The 12,038-nt window shown below is 36.5% G+C and overlaps 1 protein-coding gene across 5 annotated transcripts; it reads right to left on the bottom strand.

Annotated features, from left to right (window-relative positions):
* Positions 1–1,946: 1,946 nt before the first annotated feature.
* Positions 1,947–10,883, bottom strand: LOC122308321 (VIN3-like protein 1). 5 transcript variants are annotated; one of them, XM_043121586.1, is made up of 7 exons: positions 10,704–10,880; positions 10,212–10,324; positions 9,548–9,616; positions 9,300–9,463; positions 4,559–5,189; positions 3,745–4,055; positions 1,947–3,641 (listed from the first exon to the last, which is right to left on the bottom strand). In XM_043121586.1, the coding sequence occupies exons 5-7, from the start codon at positions 5,011–5,013 to the stop codon at positions 2,458–2,460; spliced, it is 1,950 nt and encodes a 649-aa protein (XP_042977520.1). In that variant the 5' UTR covers positions 5,014–5,189; positions 9,300–9,463; positions 9,548–9,616; positions 10,212–10,324; positions 10,704–10,880; the 3' UTR covers positions 1,947–2,457. The 5 variants fall into 5 exon arrangements, with proteins under 5 accessions (XP_042977520.1, XP_042977517.1, XP_042977519.1 ...); XM_043121583.1 differs by lacking the exon at positions 9,300–9,463 and having other exon boundaries at positions 10,704–10,881; XM_043121585.1 differs by lacking the exon at positions 10,212–10,324.
* Between the last annotated feature and the right edge of the window lie 1,155 nt (positions 10,884–12,038).

The following is a 12,038-nucleotide window of genomic DNA, read 5'->3' as shown; positions in this document are numbered from 1 at the left end:
TTTTTATTTTAAAGTGTTATTATGTTCAGAGTTTAGTGTCAAGCATGTGCACAATTTTGACTATGCAGTGAATTCTTCCTCCAATAAACACATGGAAGATCTATGATAACCCCACTGATATCATAATAAGAATCGGTGAGAACACTTTTCCGTGTAAGGTAGTCCTTTGTACTTCTCATAAAGGGCAAGAAAAACCAAGAGGTTCCAAGTTTTGAGTGATATGTATATGCGTTTGTAAAAGACATGTTGCGTTTGCAGTCTCCAGCATTCCTTGTCATTAAAAAAAACAAGTATATGCTGTTGCAATTGGACTTGAAGTAAAGAGGTTTGAAACCCCATATCATACAGCATGCAGCTACTAGAGCTATGACAACAAATCCTCGGCAGCACATGCACACACACATTCAGAAATGTAATTGTAGAGTAGCCGGGTGTCCAGTAATCCCTTCTTTATTTCATCACTTCTTGAATGTTACCATGACTTACTGAAGTTTAGGTGTTACAACTAAGAGCATATGTAACAAGTCTTAACTTTTCATGATATACAGGCATTTTGTCAAATTAAATTGATGAAATCCTCCATAACACATTTTGTGAAGAACAGTCATTCCTTCTAACAGTTGCAGGATATAGGAATTCTTCATTTGAATCTGGTACCTTCACTCTGATTGCCTTGAAAGATTTATCGTTTGTGGCAACTGTAGACACTAGAAAGAAAATGATGATTTCTCAACAAACTAAGGTCAATGCAGACATAGGGAAATTTCAATAACCCTTGTAGGCAAACAAGCCTTAGACAAATAAACAAGCCTTAGACAAATAAACAAGCCTTAGACAAATAAACAACATTCCGTTTAACTTGAAACTTATGGAGTATCTGAATTTACCAGCATAAATCAAGGAATTCTCTATGGAAAACTTTCAAAATTTTTTGTTAAGTTTCCACTTCTATAGGTAGACATTATCGGCATGATATTGTTTGTTTTGTTGCTGATATGAAAGAATGTCAGAGTCGATTGTGGTACATAGAAAATTGCAATAACGCCTCCCAAATCAAAGGAAAAAAAACCCCAAAACTTCTAAATTCAAACCATTTCTAAGTCTGGGGCTAAGTTCAAACAAAATTTGCACAGGAAGTTCATACAATGGGGAATGAGAAGTTGCCATGAAGAAAATGAAAATATGGTTGAGGATCTTCCATAACAAGAACCAGGAGTTTGGTGGTTTTACTTTGTATGAATGTTCTACAAAGTTGCCAGTAATTAGAGATGTTCAGCATGACATGAATATAGTGCCTAGAAAAATTTTATTGATAACGGACATTCTCAAGAGGGAAAAGAATAGGGATGATTATCAAGTAATAGGCTGTTAAATCTTCAGGTTCAAATTACTAATTACGATTGCTATGGAAATTTCCCAAAGTTACTTGAATTGTAAATTTCGTTTCTTTACAGCAGCAAGTTTATGGGGCTGGCTTTAAAAGGTTGAGACAATAAGAGGAGGGGAAAAATATTAGCTTCAACACAGGCAGGTTTAGGAGTAGCAGAGTTCTAAAATAGAAAGGACCGTTTGTCCCCAACCCATATAGACCTTTCAAGTCTTTTAGGCTGACCAGAGCAGTTTACAACTGATAATGGAACATAATTCTCTTTGTGAAAGAAGTCCGACACAAACAGAGCAGGTAAGAAACTTATATGTTAAAATACTTGCAAAAAAATAGGCATCCCACCCCCAAATGATATTATGCGTACATCCGACACTTGAGAACGCGAATGCCTCACAGTTTGAAATATTCTCCCAACAAGTTTTGACCACTGGCATCAGAATTCTGAAGGCATATTCGTTGAAGTTATGCCTCGGCAACCTAACTTCGCAATTAGAGGCAACTACTATCTTTATAAAACCAATAGAGCATTTACTAGAGAAATACACAGATGAGACTAATATGAACAATGAGACCTGGTGTCATTTGCCAATTTGTCATAATTTGCCATATTAATCCCCCACTGAATGGACTGTTTGCATCAGAATGTACCCTTTTAACATAATCATGTAAAATCCTGGATCGATTTGATGTACATCCTTCTTTGATTTAAAGAAGGCAATGATAAAGTAACTAATAAATATATCATCCCCATAAAATGAATAATGCTACTCCTGCAATGTTCAATTCTAATTAGAGAATATAGGAGATGGAAAGTGCCTTTCTACAGCAACCCCGGCCCCAGCCCCAGCCCTAGCCCTCCCCCTGCTTCCCCCGACCCCCCCTCCCCACCCTTTTTCCAAGAATCATCAGGTACTCTCTGCAATCACCAACTCAAATCAACGTCGACTAAGAAAAAATGCCTGTACAATGAACGGTGAAGACAATCAGGGATAATTTATCGCAAGGAAAAAAATTAAACATGAAGCAAATTAGCAATCCTGTAAATTAAACTGCTGTTGCTGCCCCCTTGTTCAATGCCACAGCTTACTACAGAATCCGTTTCGTGACCTCTTGAAAGATATAATATCAGAAAAGGAGTCGACTAGTTGTCCTGCTAAGCTACTAGGATCATCAATCAATGTTTGAATGAATGTGTTGACCACCCTACGTTCTTGCTCTGTTGATCTCAAGCTAAACCATGTTAACAATTTCAATCTAAATTCCTGTTTAATGTGACCCTCGCATTCCAGCCATCGGATTACCTTCACACAGTACTCAAAGTTCTCATCCAAGCAACATGAACCATTGGAGATTCGAAGTGGTGAGCCATTTATCAAAGTGCTGTCACAATCATGTGTCTCTTCATTAGAGTTTGCAACCCTTTTCCTGCAAGACTCTGGCCGGGAATCAACAGCTGGCCCATGTGTCCATGTCTGTGAGTCATCACTACCATGTGACCTAGCCAGACCATTCTTCTTTAAGTCATGGGAAGCAGCGTCATCATCTGCCTCAACAGCCTGCTGCAAAGTGCATCCATTATCTTCATCCCTGGAGGACTCAAATGGAGGGGTGAGCTCTTCATTCAAATCTGGCACTGAAACAACATTCAAGTCAAGCCCACGTGAAACAAAAGGTAACCGTTCTTCCTCAAGAGCTTCAGGCTTGACCACTTTGCTTACTCCACAGCATTTTTCCACCTCGGGACCGCAAAACCCTTCAAAGCAGTCTTGCTCTTGGGCCCAAGCCAGATGCAGGATCCTCCCAAGGTCTCGAACCTTAAATCCAGAAGAAAAACCAACTTCGGTTGTATTCTTAGGCTCCCTTTTGGAACTCAAATAACTGCCATCAATGACGGGATTCTCTTTCTTACAGTACATGGCAACTGCTGAATTCAGATTCTTGTGAATTACCTCAACACTCTTGGTGAAGCACTTGGCCTCAGAATGCCCCAAGTCACCTGCCTCTGTATAAGAAATTATTCGAAAGGTATATTCTGTGCAGGGCTGCAGATTGGAAATTTTAATCCTTCTCTGTGCTTTGGGAAAAACACAAATGGGTTCTTTTGTTTGTGTCTCTTCTCTACTTTTGCAATACCAGAGCTTGTAGCCCTTAATATTATCAGATGATGCCTTAGAGAGTTCAATCAAGATAATCACAACAGAGGATGGTGTTACTTCTTCAAAAAAGAACTTGCAAGCAGCAGGAAGGGAATCTTCTGCGAAGGAAACAAAGAAAATCAGTTAATTATGAAAGTAAATTTTGTACATGTCCTTCAAAATAATTAAAGAGACAGAAGACCAAATAGTAGGTTTTCCAACCTCTACAAGTTGGGTTCACATCGGAAACAGTGGCCAGCCATTCATCTGCTTTCTCTATTGCAAGAGAACAGAGTTTCTGCACATCACTGGCGATAGAGAGTCTGCTGACAATGCCACGAGCCATCTTGGCAGATACTCCATTCACTGGGCCCACTTCAGTTTCTAGTTTAGCCTTTGCATCTTTTACAATCTCATGCAGTTCTTTAAACCTGGATGTGCCTTCGAGAAGCCTGGAACTCAAGTATATTCTATAACATAGAACGTCAACACGACGAGCATCCTTCGCAATTACTAACTGCTTCTTCCAGCATCTGCCAGATAAGATCACAACACTCCCATCAGCGCTAGGCCTAATATATATGACCAAAACAACAGGAATAACTTTCATGCACTGCTGTTTTTGGATTCCATCTCAGTATAAAACAGAAAGGATCCCCTCTATCCACCAGCTAGTAAGTTCACTAGGGCCCAGCATATCTCATTCAAATCATTTCCAGCAAAAACATTTACAGCCATCAATAGCTATTGTGATGCTAAATACTTATTTTAGTACCAGGAAAACAATTAAAGATCACCACCCCACCCAAAGTTATGAAAAACAAAATCAAATACAACAAACTAAAGGGAGCAAAGGGAAAAAAAAATAATAATAACAGCCGTCAACCAGGTCAAGTAAAGTAAAAATTGGCAACAATTAACAATGTGCCTGATTCATGGCTGGGCAAGAATTCCACAGTGAAGGCAAGAGAACAGCCCATCAAGTGTTAGAGCTAAAAGTTCACCAATGACTCGGAAGATGCAAGACAATACATACCCAAGTATCCCTGAAACTTTGCCACAAGAAGCACAGCAGTAACTACCATCTAGCTGCATCAATTGCCCAAGATCGACAACCCCCACCTTTTCACGTTGAAGAGCACACTCAATGTGACAAGATAACCCACAGGAATCTCCCTGAACAGATTCAGATGTGCATACCAACCAAAGACTAGGATCCTTATTGTCATCAAATAAGTGACAGATGCAACAAGAGCACCTCTTGCAAAATGTGTCATCTATGGATATAACAGCTCTACAAGCAGAATTTTTACAGATCCATGACTTCGTATATCCAAAACCAGGAGACTGTTCAGCAGCAGGTGGGAGTCGCATAGGATTTTCCCCCTTCCGTTGTTGCTTACTAAAAGACTGAAAGTTGGAACTTGAAGAAGCTTTCCTAGAGTCCTGCTTCTTTATGGTTTTATTATTAGTCTTATGAAGTTCTGTCATTTTGCTTTTTGACGAGTTTTTCCTTTCCTTATCAAAGCATGTTCGAAGAAGTTCCTTCTTTGGACCAGATTTCAGAAACTCTTGAAGGAGTTCTGGGCTTCTTGAAGCATCATCTGAATGCCCATTTTTCTCTGGGGTGCTTTGCACACTGGAAGAAAGGCTCTGAACGCCAGAAACTAGACAGGAAGAAGAGACAAACTAAAAATATGAGAAAATATTTACTGGGTATACAAATATATAAAGAATAAAGACAAACTTTAAAGGCATATTATCCTTAAATGGGTAGAAGCACAAATCAAAGGGCCAAAGGCCAACCATCTGCTTTTCTCTAACTAATTTCGTGTAAAAATTCAAGAAAGGCCCAAGCCACATCTAGGCCCATACTCCAAAAGAACTAATCAATGTTATAATTGGAGCTCCTTAAAATCAATATAAAGAGCTTAAATTTTTCCCTTCCGAGCAATGTGGGACCCCATTCACCAGCTTCCTAAACAAAATCCAAGGTATCACACTCTGGAGCCTCTAGCTACCTGGTATCCTCATCAGGTTAAGTCCATCATAGGTGTATAGAAAGCTGGAGAATGGAATCCCACATTACTTGGGAGGAGAAAGTTCATGCCCTTTATAATGATTTTAGTGAGCTCCAATTGTAACATTAACTAACCCTTTTCTAAAGAAACCTCCTTAATATTTCTCCTCGAACACCTCTAAATCTTCATCTGAATTACACCAATGTAATTCGAATGCATCATAACATGTTTGCCAGCATGTTGCTCCACCGATCTAATGTATTGGAAGGATACCACTCGCACCACATGTCGCATCTATAGTTACTTCAATTCAATAGACAACTACCCCACACATCAACTCTCCCGACCCACGCTCTATGCCTTTCAAGATAATTGGCCATGGAATGTAGGGATGTTGCTCAAATAATTTTTTTTTGATTGGCACGGGATGTCCGAAAACAACATTCCAACTAATCCCGAGGGTGCACAAGCCTTTAGCAAGGAGTTACTCGCAAGTGCACCTCGGGTGATTCAAAGAAAAAAGTGCCCAATCTAATGACTCATAGAGATTGTTTGCAACCAAGGGGATTTGAACCTTAGACCTGAGGAGAGTATACCCCCAAGCCCCTTTACCACTTGAGCCAACCCCTAGGGGTTTTGCTCAAATAATTCCAGCATCAAATAGTAACAACAACAACAATAATAGAAACAAGACCAATTGTAACAATAGGGGGATAAATGCTCGCATAGAGAAAGGGGATTCCCAAATAACCACAACATTGAATCAGCAAATAAATACAAAATGCCATCTCATTTGTCCCTTGAACATGTTAAAACTCGAGAGGAACACAGTTGCAGGAATAATTTATCTGCCATGTATGAGCTACAAAACTGTCACACCCATCATGACTCAAAAGAAACCAGTTGTCCCAATTCACCCATCAGTAACTAGTTGAAAATCCAGTATTAAAATAAAAAAAGGTAACAAATAAATTTGAATGAGCCTGGCTGACCACCCCAGTAAACAATTAAACAATTATTTGCTCCATTCCTACTGTCTAAACTACTAGATTGTGGCACATTAGATACCTTTCATGTTGGGAAAAAAAATCTAGGCCCTTTAAATTGCAAAAAAAAAAAAGGGCCAAAAAAGGAGGATAAAGTAATCATATATTAACCTGAGTTTTAGTTACATTCAACAGTCAACTAAGTCATAACTTGAAACAGAAAAAATGATCAGAGAATTGCTTATTTTTTAATATGGGGAACAGAATGATAAGTTTCTTGTTTCTAACCATCTTGAACTATAAGCATAATCAACAAATCAAATCCTCTTAACAACAACAGAAGCTCCTGCATAAAGCAGTCTTATGGAAGAAAAACATTTTTTTTTGGTAAGTAAAAATTTTATTCAATTATGGATGAAAAACATGACAAGATATCAGGTCTTCTCATCTCAATTAGAAAATTTGACATGAAACCCAAGTCAAAGACAAGTTGTTTAAGAAATTAGGACATACCAGATGAATAACAGATCCTTCGTTTCATGTGACCACAAAGTGGGGTTGAGGTGGAGGGAATGAAACTATGGGAGCATTTCATAAGTGGGATGCAGTAGAAGCTAATAGGAGTGACAATATGTGACACGACCCATTAACCCAACACGAACATGACACGATAATAGCAAGTTTGGGTTTAGTCTTAATGGGTTCAGATTAAAACAGATTGATTGTTTAAATGGTTGATAACGGGTCAACCCGTTTTGACACATTATTACCCGTTATGACCAGTTAAGAAAATTAAAATTACAATTATATCCTTACACCTTAAAATAACATTTTTAGAATTTTAATTTCGTTTTTTGTATTGTTTGGATTGTTATTTTAGACTTGTAGATAGTTTTATAATTTTTATAGATATTGTGATTTTAACATTTATATAAAATTATACTAAATTTAATCAGGTCAAACCAATTAATTTTGGATTTATTCAATCTATTTACATAAACAGATTGACACGACACAACTCATTATGTTAATAGGTCATGTTAGGGTTTGATATTTTGACATAATAAGCTTAATTGGTCGGGTTCGAGTTTACCCATATAGTATAATATGCATGCCTTGACACGACACGAACACAACCTGTCAACAAGATTTAACACCCTTAGAGGCTAACGGAGGAGCAGCCCCAGCTCAAGATACTCAAGACTACTTGGATTAAATTGGCTCTTCGTGTATAGCGTACATGTGTTTGTGAGTGTATAGCATCTAAACTTTCAATACTACCCAGCCAATGTTTTTTGTCCAAACAGATCCTCGATCTACTGAAATTAAAATTCAACTTGGTAGTTGATGAATCTAAGAAATTGGAATCGATTACTGAATGTCAAACCAAGGGGCTGGTCTATTGACAGTCTAAGCTGGTCTGTTAACGGTCTTACTTGTCAATGTAATGACCTGAACTCCTAATGACAACATGCGATCTGTTTATTTGATTCCAATGTCATATCCCATAAAAGCAGAAAGTTGGAGTTACATATAGATATTGCTGTAACATACACTAAAAAGTTTAAATTTGATAAATATGGATGATATAGCCAACTATCCATATTTGGAAGCCAACAAAGTTCAATAATCAGTTTTGTTAGGCATTTTAGACAGAAAGATGAGAAAATCTCACAAGAGATATGGAGTTCTGATCTGGCATCTTTTTTTCTTTGGAAACTAAAGATGTTTTTATAACCCTTTGAAAGCATTAATTAATATTATTGGGATGGGATAAAAAAAGAAACATATTTATCCCTCAATTTCTTGTACTTTCTAAAACGAGAATAAACTGATTGCTTATAAAGCATGAACAGCTGACAGCATCTAGTAAGATAGGTCAAAACAGCTTGTCCTTGAATCCTACATGTTGTCTTAAAGCTTTTGATCCATTCAGATGCTCTCCAAGAAGCTAGCTATTTGTTTCTGAACTGCATATCATATTTCCTTGTAATTGATTCTTTCTTCTGCATTACTTCTATCTTCTGACACAGGTTTCAACTTATATCCATCACATTTCTTTTTTCCCCACTTTCATCCAAATGTACACAACAACCCAAGGGGTTTTAAGCCCACAACATCACCCTACATCTATTCACCTTTCTTATCCCTCACTTCTATCTAGCCCACACCACTAACAGCGAACTCTAAGCCTAGTAGTTATATAGTCCATTGAAATTTAAATAGCATATGAATACCAACAAAATTCTTATCCTGAGCAACATTCACAAGTTAATTAAATGTCAAGCACAAATTGTCATAACAAACCTCAATTAAAAATGATGTCACCATGTTCAACATATAGTAGCTCAGAAGAAACAAAATTCCCAAATTTGAGGTAAATTTTGCAATTTCTATAACAACTACCTTTATGTGGGACTGAATAACGTATCTTTAGAATGTTCAAGTAATAGGGAAATTAATGCCTGTGCAAATTCCTAATTCCCACATCCCTGAGCCTACCAAGATCGCTAAGGGCTTGTTGGCCATGCATCACAAATGCCAGGGAAAATACAGCTGAGATGCTACATTGCAAGCAAGATTTCCATTTACCACAGGAAACGCTTCAGCAATTAAAAGGCAACCCAGTAGAACAATGCTCATACACGTAAATTCTGTGTTTGCCACGATGATGGGAAACAAGAACCTTCAATAATAGCCAGAAGAAATAACTTCATGAACTTAATAAGCAACATATTTCATTAGAGAAGACTGGGATAACAGCACTCACATCGGCAACAATTGACATAATTACAAGGAAATTATGACAAAACTTTCCCACTGTCTAACGTCATCTATACTTAAACCACGTCACAAATCTAAGTACAGTACAGCCGTGTTATAAACCACCATTAATGATTGCCACCCTCTTCTGTTTTTTCCACTACTACCCCCCTGTAACACGAAGATTCAAAAGGCAACATAAAGACAATAATGTCTAGCGAATATATAAAAACAGAGGATGGATCAAAACTGTACCTTTGGCCAGAAATTTATCTTCCAGGTCCATTTTCATAAGCTAGGTGAATAACTGAAGCAGGGCCCCCTCTGACAATAAGGAAGCATCAAAAACCCACAACGTTTAAACGTCAGGGAGAATGTAAAAGAAAAAAAAGTTCACAGTAGATAAATATTTCTATTACCGTAGCTACTTCTCAACTTGGCCTAAGTAGGGAGAAGGTAAGAAAATGAATTTAAAATCTAGAACTTCATTTTCTGTGTTGGATATTTCAGCTTAATTATTAGTAGAATAGAAAACCGCAAAATCCATTCAGAACAAGCTGGCTCAGCCTACCTTTAGCTCTTAACCGCGCGGCTTGGCTGGGTTCAATTTTGTATGGGGAACAAAAAAAATTAAAAAAATAAAAATAAAAACATAGGAATCAAAGATCTATTTCTGCTTTGTACTCCATTTTCTCATCAAAATAGGTAAAATAAAAAAATATTTGGCTTTCATCGCCAAAATGCAGATCACGGATTCAACCGAATGAACGGAGAACTAAAATGCAGCTACAAAATAAGTATGTGAAATCTTATAAACAACAAAGAATCTAGAATAAGAGAAGAAAGGAAAAATAAGAAAAACGAGATTCATATAGCAAGAAAATAAAAACAACTTTTGAGTCATAAGAAAGTCACATACTTCAATGTAAAATGGAGGAAGCCTGAAAATTAAAGACCTTTCCACCAAGTTGTTAAGCAGAATTCAAAGAGAGCGTTTACTCCGACTCCTTAAAACACTCCCAAGACAAAATACTTTCGAAAACAAAAGCAAAAAAAGTTTTATCAATATTAGAATCTGAAACAGATTATCGTAAAGGAACAGAAAGCAGCAAAAACGAGGAGCACCTCAGGGTCTTTAACAGTCTTCCACATATGCATTGTGCGAATTAACGACAAGATAAATCCAGAAAAATCAATGAAAACATAATAATTTAAACGGGGGCATCAAAACGGAGGAGAATGATATAAATATACGAAATTCGCGAGCCAATGGGGGATAGAATTTTGATAAGCGAAAGCAAATTGGAAAAAGAAGAGAGAACAGAAAGAAGAACGGATCTAGGCGCAGGAGTCATCCAAAAATGGCGAAAAAACAACGAAACAAAAAGGAAAACGAATCTGGAAGAAGTACCTGAAGAGAATGGAAGCGAATCTAGGGTTTCGATTAGCCGAAGCAGAAGAATTCGCTCTGAGAGCGCATGAATCCAAGAGAGACCGAGAGAGATGTCCTTCAACGAGCTGCTCACGTTTAAGAGAGGAGAGGAGGCGAGACCTCACGCGAGGATTGGGCGCGTTAAGGTATCATGGTTAGTTTGAAAAGGCAGGGCCGGTTCTGGTGTTATGATTGGTCGTTGTATCTCAACGCACTTTATATGCGCGTGACGATGATATATATTATATATCTTATTCCTTATATTTAATTATGTTCTTTAAGCCGGGTTCGTTGCAAACACGTGTAACGATTCGAGCAACGATGATCTTATTATGGACCGTCAGATTCAAACCTTGCCTATCCTCCTGTTTTGTTTTTGGAACCTTTTGAGTAATAATTTATAGTTTGATATCCGTAGGCTATAATATAATGTTGCTTTATCCACGTGTCAACTTAATTCATTTTTCAAACTGTAGTTTTGTTACGTATAGTGAATGCATTCGTTATTGTAGTAGAATTCTGTATAAATTTATAACAACCAATGGCTTATTGGATATTAAAAATATTATAAAATATTTATAAATATTAATAAAATAATTTATAAAAAAAGTAATTAATAGTTTAAGAATATCTTAGAACAATTATGAAGTGTGTCGAGTGCTTGACGAAGATAATTTTTTCAATTCTTATAAAAAATAAATTAAATAATTTAACTTTTTTAAATTTTAAAATAAAAATAATATTAAAAATATATATATTCTAATAATATTTTATTTAATTTTTAATTTTAATATCAGCTGAATTCATCTCTTCTACAAAAATAAATGTATAAATAATAATTTTCGCTTAATTTATATGGGTTATTGCTAACTAATTTTATTCAATAAAGTACTCTACTTGTTCATTTTGAATATCGTTATTTTTAATCACATCAATTGATGTCATATTTTAAATTTTTTATTTAAATAAATGACTTATAATATGTTATATTAACTAGTATGATAAGGTATTATAAAATAAAAATAAATAAATAATAGGAATGCAACAGTTAATTATTGTAGCTGTGACAGCTAAAAAGTGTAATTTTCCATTCAAGCCTCTCCTGATCACAAAAAAGGGTAGGAAACTGTCTGGACAAGTGGCGTCTTTTGGGGCCCTTGAAAGCAATGATATGGTAATTTCATAATTTGACTAAGAAATTAATTAAAAATAATGGTCATGGATTTCATACTAAAGAAATAAGCAGTGGGCACTGAGAATCTTCAAAGTTTTGGGAGAGAATCAGTGACCCAAAAGATGCAACATGGATCGCAA

This window comes from Carya illinoinensis, chromosome 4 (genome assembly GCF_018687715.1).
Source record: "Carya illinoinensis cultivar Pawnee chromosome 4, C.illinoinensisPawnee_v1, whole genome shotgun sequence".
Taxonomy (NCBI): domain Eukaryota; kingdom Viridiplantae; phylum Streptophyta; class Magnoliopsida; order Fagales; family Juglandaceae; genus Carya; species Carya illinoinensis.
The sequence above is the reverse complement of the archived record's forward strand: the minus strand, read 5'-3'. Positions and strand labels throughout refer to the sequence as shown.

Coding starts and splice junctions, on each gene's coding strand:
- LOC122308321 (XM_043121583.1), bottom strand. CDS start 9,584: ATGAAAATGGACCTGGAAGATAAATTTCTGGCCAAAG. Junction 4,056..4,558: donor AAAGTTTCAGGGATACTTGG/GTATGTATTGTC, acceptor CTTATCTGGCAG/ATGCTGGAAGAAGCAGTTAG. Junction 3,642..3,744: donor TGTGAACCCAACTTGTAGAG/GTTGGAAAACCT, acceptor TTTCCTTCGCAG/AAGATTCCCTTCCTGCTGCT.